Source organism: Micrasema longulum, unplaced genomic scaffold (genome assembly GCF_059751315.1).
Source record: "Micrasema longulum isolate JH-2025_06_02 unplaced genomic scaffold, ASM5975131v1 h1tg000551l, whole genome shotgun sequence".
NCBI classification, from domain to species: domain Eukaryota; kingdom Metazoa; phylum Arthropoda; class Insecta; order Trichoptera; family Brachycentridae; genus Micrasema; species Micrasema longulum.
In genome coordinates this window covers 80,992-89,920 of record NW_028277747.1, presented here as the reverse complement: position 1 = coordinate 89,920, position 8,929 = coordinate 80,992, and the positions used below count along the sequence as shown (strand labels likewise).

Below are 8,929 nucleotides of genomic sequence, written 5' to 3'. Positions count from 1 at the left end.
TCCTTACCTCTGTTTTGTATAAATACATTGAACTCTATAATAAAGGTACCAGTCTCGAAATCGCGAAAGCGATCAAACCGGTCACTGGATATTCCAAATTTGTGGATTAAAGTATCACTCGTCTTTTATTTATGTAATAAATTACAATGAACTTCATCAAGAATTTCACTTACAAACTTAAATGTTTTGTTATTAACAAGGTTGTTTAGATTTATTTTAATACAAGTATCATTAGTTTTTAAAATCCTACCGCATCTATTCCAACGTACTCCATATAGCTGCAAATCCTTCATTCAGCCAAAGATCCGACCACCATGATGGTGTGACTAAGTTACCGAACCATTGGTGAGCAAGTTCGTGAGCAACTACAGTGGCCACTCTTGGTTTATTGTTCTTTGCCGATACTTGTTCATCATAAAGCATTGCTGTTTCTCTAAAATGTAACAAGATACATACAATTATATTCACTATCATATTGATTATTTTCAATTTCTATTGTCATCACACCTTTAAAACACATGCGAAAAGTGGGTCATGGAAAAAAATGTGCTTGGTTACTTAAGCTAAATTGTTAGTAAAGAATTTATTTTTTCTTTTTTTCACTTAAATATTTATTTGTTGTATACGTAAACGTCAACATTTAATGCGGAAAGTCTATTTAAATATATAAGGTTCATACAGTAGACACTCTTTTTAAAATAAATTATATTATTCAAATTTATAAGAAGAAAAAATAAAAGAATTTAAGATGAATAAGTCACTCAGATACCAACATAATATTAAAATTCTTAAATTCCATACAAGTCAGGTTAAAATAGCTTTGTCTTTAAGGTGAAAAAAGTTATAATAATCTTCCCGATGAACTAAAAACTATTAAAAATAATATTTCAATAAATAAATTTAAAGTTAGTCCAAAGAAATTTTTTGAACACCTTTAAAAACATCATTAAATTTTAATGGTATGAATTGTTTAATGTTTTTTTTTTACATGTCCAATGTTTTTATTTTTCTTTTCATGTACTCGTATTTAAAATTATATAAACTCTTATAAATAAACAACTAAAACAGTGTAAGTCACTCTCCAAGCACAAGAGTTAGTCTCTTTTTTGGAGAGTTACAGTGATAACATTTACTAGATGCGTAAAAGTAGATATGTTTAGAATTTTACAAAACATGCACTCTTTATGAAAATTTATTAATAAAAAATAAAACAATTAAAATGTGTGTATCTATGTTTTGTGTATATATGTATATGTATGTATATGTAAATTTGATAATTCAATCGTGCTCTCACGTAAAACTAATTAAATCATTATAACCACGCACTGGTTGTGCCAATGAAAGATTTTTTTTAAATTATTTATTGTACTTGTATATTTATAAAATATTTTTTTTGTTTCAAATAAAAAATATAAAAAATTGACTGTTAATAGACTGTGCCAAAAAAATCCTTAATCTTGATGTTACGTCGTGTTACCTCATGCAAAAGACAAAATATTCTGAATTTGAAAAAAAACAGAAATAAAAAAAGTTAAATTTCGTTTCCATAATTTAAAAAAATTGTAGCATAATTTTAGCCTGTTACAGCAAAATAAACTAACAATCAAAAATACGCTGGTCGTTTAACTAGCGTGCACTCCTGTCCATTGTCAATTACCGACTGATTGAACGAATTTATTTTTTTTGTCTCTTTCATACATACACCGGTCATAAAACAGCGCCTCTGTCTTCGTTGTTATAAATTCTATTCTCGTACTTTTTATTATACAGTAAACCTGTCTAATTGTGGCATTTACATTATTTTTTTTCGTATTTTTATTCATTGCATTGCAATGATAAATATTTTTTGTATTAAAATTCTTCAAATTTTTTCAAATTTTGCTTTCCAAATCTGGTGTGAAAATGCCTATTTGGAGATTACAAAAAATAAAACTTCATCATTTAAATAAATGAGAGATATAGTTATATCAAGAGTTAAAAAAATTGTTACCTAAATGTCACAAGACCCCAGTTTTCCATAGCCCCGGCGCTAAAGTCTGGCAAGGCAACCATATCCATCTTCGGTAAAGGATATTTTATTCGGTAAAACTCCTCGAAGAACTTAAGTATTTTTGGGCCTTTGTCCAAGGTGTAGTTTGCTGTTTCAATAGCTGCCTCTCTGGTCCACACTGAGAAGTTTCCTACAGTTTGGTTGACAAAATCTGACACGACGAACGCGACGAGATATGTAGACATCGGAAGAGATTCAGCAAAATGTGACCACATATAGTCAGGTAACCCTTTTCTGAAAATAAACTTTCAAATTTAATTTAAAATACGCAGTTTTCTGAATATTGTTGTCAAAACATTAAAAGGTAAAAGAAATCTCCAACTGGGATAACTAATCTTCGCTTTAGTTTTTTTTTCTCCAACATAATCCAGCCACAGTCTTTTAAAAGTTAACAAAATTGATTTAACTCTTAAAAGACTGTGTTAAATAATCCCTTTGCGCGCGGTGATGTAACATCGGGTTACCACAAGCAAAATACGGAATATTCTAAAACTCAGACATTTGGATAAAAAACATGCAGATATACAGTTCAATAATTCCGTTTTTATAATTTATAAAAATATACACATGTTATTGCAACAGAATAATATTATAAATACGCCGCTCATAATTCACGCATGTGTCCCCTATCGCTGTCAACAATCGACTGAATTTGTTTCACACAACACCGGCTACAGAAAAGCGTCTCTGTCTTCCTTGTTATGTGTTACATCTTCGTGCTCTCTCTAATACAGATGTATTGCTGTATTTGCGGACATCATTATTTGGGTAGCAAGGTTAAATAAATAAACAATCCAGCAAAGCTTACAAATTTACTTTCCAAATCCGGTGTGAAAATGACCATTTGAAGATCACAAAAAATACAACTTCATCGTTTAAAAAAATAAGAGAAATATATCAAGTCTTGTATCGTATGTAGACTAGTGTGACATCACAGCCACACAAGAGTTGAATACATTGCTGGTTGTAATAAACGATGAAATTATTATTGTTTTGGTGGCCTCTGAGAACACAATAAAAAACCCATCTGATGTTTTTCAAGCCTGGGTGATCTATCCTGGGTGATCTATGCTTTAACTCACCACTGCAATTCGGCATCCTGGCCTGTGGTTCTGCAAATAAAACTGTTTTTTTTCTACGTATTTTGACATATTAACAATAGTAATATACTTACACATGGTTGATCTCGTTTATCTTATTCATGTTGGAGATAGCCGTCATGTTTTTAGGGTGAGCTATTGATATCGAGAACTTCGCCTTCAAAGCGGGCTCATCAAAGCAAGGAAAAGCTCTGCGCGCATCTGTTGGCTGGAACTGAGTAGTCGCTAGCCATCTAAGAACATAAACACTTTTACTGGAGAAAAAAGCTTGAGATCAGCACGTTCAAAAAACCTGCGGCCTTCGAACATTAGTGAACATAAAAATTGACAATAACATCAGAACGCAGCCAGCCATAGAAAAGTAAACCTGAGATAATAGCACTTTTGTGAAAAGTAAACAATTAATTCTACCCAGAAGTTGAAATATTTTTTTACATAGAATTGTGATATACAGAAGCAACGTAGAATCATATTTGTACATCAGACTAAGTCCAAAAAACCTCCTACTTTGCCCCACTTTCAAAATCGCCGCATAATATTGCCAGATCGCGAACATAATTATTACTTCTACTACTACTACTGCCATCATGCCATTTCCCCGTAGGAGTAGGCAGAGAGAATGGACCGCCGCACACGTCTATCCTGGCATACATTCCTTAGCTTCTTCCACATTCATACATCTTGTCATACATGCCCTTCGGTTCTGTCTGCTTTTGACATGACCGGACTTAAGATTTTGGTTCATCTGATCATGCCACGTCTTCTTTGGTCGTCTTCGTCTCACGTTACCGTTCAATTTCGCCATGAATACTTGTTTTACCATTCTTTCATCGTCCATTCGTTCTACGTGACCAAACCATCTCAAAGACCTTTTCTTATTATACAAATACAACTACAAATATTTCATGTCATTTAGTTAAATGTTTGACCACAAAGTAAATGTTTTAAAAAATAAAGGTACTTTTAAATTCACGAATTTATTAAATTAAAACACATGTGTATTTTTCCATTGTAATTTATTTAACAGAAAAGGATTTTTGGAGGCATTTACGAGTATCTTCCCATCAGCATTTTAATTTTTCTAATACTGTGGGTATTTTCTGAAAACTGAGAAATGTTTTTTTTGATATTAAAATATTTTCAAAAGGTGATTTTGTATGAGGTAATTATTACTTTTTTTTCTATGCCTGACTGCTTTAAGCAGAACATATAATTGACCTTACAGCACCCAAAAACACCAATATCTGTTTTTTTTTTCAAAATTGTGGACTAGCTGCTTTCTGCATAACTACGTTCAATTGGTGGCACAATCTGATAACAGCATACCTTTGTACATTTCAATGATAAATATTTTAGTTTTTCCAAACTTTTTTAGACAAATGATAAATTTCACCCCCTAGGGATTTATTAAGATCAATTTATTACAACAGTGATGGAGAACATTAAAAAAAATGATATATGGAACTTTTGGCATTTACGCGCTTTATCACCTGTCAATGGCTGGTTTAAGTGACCATTTTACTCACTGTTTAACATTCGCCATTTTGCCTATATTTGAACCATTAGGTAGAATAGTGATTAGTACAAAGTGTGTAAATTGGCCTTTCAAGAGGAAATATGGTCTAATTTTTCTTCATACAAACGTATTCCCGTATTTTCTCCCAATATTATGGCACTAGAGCAATAGGTTTTTTTACACGCTATGGATGTTTCTCTCTCACTTCTGTTCAATGCACTTCATAGTCCTAAGGCTCCTTTATACCTGCGTGAAAAATTTCAACACTTATCAGTTCATGGTTTACCTCTTCGTTCTAATTCTCAAGGCACTTTCTTAATACCCATCCACAATTCCTCTTTCTTCTCCAACTCATATAGTGTCCATGCGGCTCGACTGTGGAATCATTTCCCATCCACCATCAAAGATGTTACTACATTATCTCTGTTTAAATCACGTCCCATGAAACATCTCCTTTCTCTTCCTTAATCTCTCTTCCTTTCCTTTTTCCTCTTTCCTCTTTCCTCTTTTTTCCTTTTTCTCATTGAGTAATAGTTTTGATTTAAGGTAATTTATTAACAAATACGTTTATTTCTATTTTTATATATTTTAAACTTTTAAGTCTTTTTTTTCTTCCATTGAATATGTTCTGTAACTTGAATTATAAAAATTAAACTTTTATTTTATTGGTTGGTTGGAAGAAATTGCCATTTGACAATAAGCCCGCCACTGTGCAAATAACATTACAAGACGACACAAAAAGTTAAATAAATAAATAAAAATAAATGTGTACTATTGAAATAGCTCTACTGTTTTGCCTTTTTTGATAAATTGTTTCTTATGGGAGCTAAGACCATTTATAAACCCAAAAAAACGCCAAGTTTTATTTATTTAGTTTTATTGTTTTTATCATAAGTTTTTAATAATATGATAAATACTTTTAAAAATGGAAAATTTTTCTTTCTGATAGTCTTTCTTTAAAAAAATAACCAAATTGGTTTAGTTTTGTGGTGCAGAAAACGGGACAACCAAACGTCGATTTTGTCTATTAATGTCTTTTGAGGAATTTTCGGATTGACAGAAAAACAATGATCAAATATCTATTTATCAAAATTGTCTGGCATCGTTTATCCTCTTAAATCAGCTAATGACAGATCGTAAGCCCTGTAAACGTCTAGATTTATATACATACTTATCCAAAATGTTTTTCATCTCAGTTGTAATATGTTAATTTTAATAATGATACAAAACGACAGTATTTTATCTGAAAAATCGGTTATAAATGGAATAAACCACGAACTTTTTTCAATTTTTCCTTTTTGTATTTTTATAGTTGGATAATTAAACTAGCTTTATTTTTTTGAAAAACATCCCAAGGTCGCTGTGCAATAAAAAAAATATCCCAGCGCGTCTTGCAGCTACAGAGCGCATGGACGATTGAGATTCTAGCTCCTTGTTTCCAGTTATGATCTAATTCAATTACAACATTTAGGAGCTAGATTACAGCACGTCTTACAGCTTCAGAGCGCATGGACCTAACCATGGTAAGTAATCTAACCCCCATTTACATTGTGTTTTAATTTGACGATGAAGTTTATTGTTTGAATGACATTAAAATATTTTTTAAAAAAGAACTAATTTTTAGAAATGGGAGTTAGATTATAACAAGTCTTGCAGGCACTGAACGCATGGACTGTTAAAATTATGTGCCCCATTTACAAAATTTAAATTTAAATAACATTAACATATTAAAGCAAGATTACCAATCGTCTTGCAGCTACAAAGTGCATGGACGAGTGGAATTCGTGTGAATAAATTTACAAAAAATAAACATTGAGCAGAGCAGATAATGTGTCAAGTGTTCATACTAAAAAGTAAACTAAAAAGCACTCTTTCAACATTATGGTTAACAAATTAAAGAAAGATATTTTATTGTTCATTATTATATTTTGTTTTCATTAGTAGCAACGAAATATCGTTTAACTTGTATTGAGGTGATGGATCCCTTGACCTTTTATTTTTTAAGAAATAAATTTACAACGAATGAGAAAATGAAATGAGAAAACTTATATATGTATAGATTAAGGAATATATTAACCATCGAAAAATTAAAATCAATTTACTTTGCATTCGCCCAATCCGTATTACAGTACGGAATAATCAGATGGGGTGGTGGTTTTAAAACAAATATTTTACCGGTTGAAAAATAGGAAAATTATCTATGAAAGTTATTTTGAAAAAAACGTCTTCTTTTCCCACTGTTCAATTATTTTTAAAAAATATGGTTATAGATATAAAAATAATTGTCTGCTTCAAATACATAAAGATAAAATAAATAGTAGTATTTCTAGGTCTCAAAAGTACGCGACCTAGAACAGGTGGTAATATCTTGATTCCTAAATTAAAAACAACTACTGCACAACATCATTATACTTACAAAGGAAAATTTTTCTTTTATGAAATGAACAAATATAATAAAGAATACAATACATTTAAGAAAGAATTGAAAAATTACATCTATAATTCTTCTTTATGTAACACTAATTGAAAACATCGTTTATATCTTTTTTATAATTTAATTAAAATAAACTATTGTAAGACATCACTCCCCATAATGTACACAAGAATTGTTTATTTCTTTTACGTAATGAGAAACGTTAATGTAAATATATATTTGACAAATGTAAAAAAAATGTATTTTTATTTGTTATTAATAAATAAAAATAAATAAAAAAAGGATAATATTTATAAAATATTTAGCAATTATATATTTACTATAAGTAATAAAATATTAATTACCTTCTATTGTTTCCAACTTTATATGAACTTCTATAGAACCCGTGCAGATCGTCATTAAGAATCCCAGTGTACGTAAGATAAACTTGGTAGAAATATCCTTTCTTCAAAGAGTCGTTAAGATGAAGAATATAAAATTCTTTATCGGTATCTGTTGTTTCACTGACAACTTCAACATTTTTTTGATCAGATTTACTTCCATTTAGAGCCTTTACTTCAGCAGAAATAAATACCAGTTCAGCTGCGTGTAAAGTTACGTTCTTCGTATTTTCTAATACTTGAACAACGATTCTAACTTCACCATGAAACGTGAAGTTTCCTTCGTAGATGTAAGGAGTCAGTTCTATATGGTATTTGATTGGATTGATTGATTTCGGGAGCCGCACATTTACTTTATTTTTATCTTGCTCGAAAGCTTTTCTGAACAAGTCTTTTTGTGGAAGATTTGTACTAGTCGTGGCTTCATCCGAAGTTTTGTTACATAAGAAGTGTATTTTGTTTTTAATGTCTATCTGTGGACAAGCCACGAAGTTGTACACTATAAACCCTGTGGCCACTATTGAAATTATGTAAATTATGATAATAGTAAAGGCTAGACTTTTAGATACGTGGTGTCCTTTTTTGGTCTTTGTTGGGAAGGAGATTGATGGAGGGACACCGTCCATTATGTTGAGTGGCTCTCGAGCCTGTGTCATCACAATCTGTAACAAAACGTTAAGAAATTAGAAACTTAATGTTTTTTGCTAAGTGAAATAGGAAAAATAAATTAGTAATTATAACAGTAAAGTTGTAATCTAATTGGTTTAAACTGTGATTTACTTTCAAAAGTAAATAATTAATGTTCTAGCATAATTTACATATTTTGACTTTTCCAAGTGAAATATTAAGTAACCGTTAGATATAAATATTGAATTCAGATTTGATCGTTTCCTAACAAAAATAAATAGTTTCAAAAGAACAATGAATTTTTCATCTTAACGCTTTATTTAACTTCACTGGTCCATTAGAGTTAAGTCTGATTTTGTATACTAAAAAAACAATAGTACTGTATGTTTCCTGAATAGTTTTTTTTTTTTTTTTTTTCAACTGGGAGAATCTAATAATAACTCTGAAAACAATGAGAAGGCCTCTTTAGTCATTGATCACATATTTCCAATCTAAAAATCATATTGATAATGGGTGTTGTGCACTTTGAGAAATTTAGTTAAGAGATAATCTTTTTTATTCGAACGGATTATGGTCCCGTGGTTCAGTTTCGGGACCGCGGTTCAGTTTCAGTGCTGCAGTACAGCGTTTATTTGATTTTTTTAAATACATTTTACAATTTGTTACCCACAAAGCCTAAAGAATTTTCAGTGGGACAAATCATTCGAACCCCACTCTACCCCACGTTATCCCAACTTGATTCCTTTTCTCTAATTTTCTCCAACTTTAAAAAAATAAAATATTATGGTGAATTATAAAAAGGCAAATTTTCGTTTTTTTTAA

The 8,929-nt window shown here is 30.6% G+C and overlaps 1 protein-coding gene across 1 annotated transcript in view; it reads right to left on the bottom strand.

Moving 5' to 3' along the window:
• Positions 1 to 238: 238 nt before the first annotated feature.
• The window catches only part of LOC148280684 (aminopeptidase N-like), a 44,428-nt gene continuing 35,737 nt past the window's right edge, over positions 239 to 8,929 (bottom strand). The window contains 5 exon segments of the mRNA XM_088227993.1: positions 239 to 285; positions 288 to 433; positions 1,991 to 2,284; positions 3,225 to 3,383; positions 7,445 to 8,142. Coding sequence (XP_088084119.1) covers positions 239 to 285; positions 288 to 433; positions 1,991 to 2,284; positions 3,225 to 3,383; positions 7,445 to 8,136 — 1,338 coding nt within the window. The 5' untranslated portion in view covers positions 8,137 to 8,142.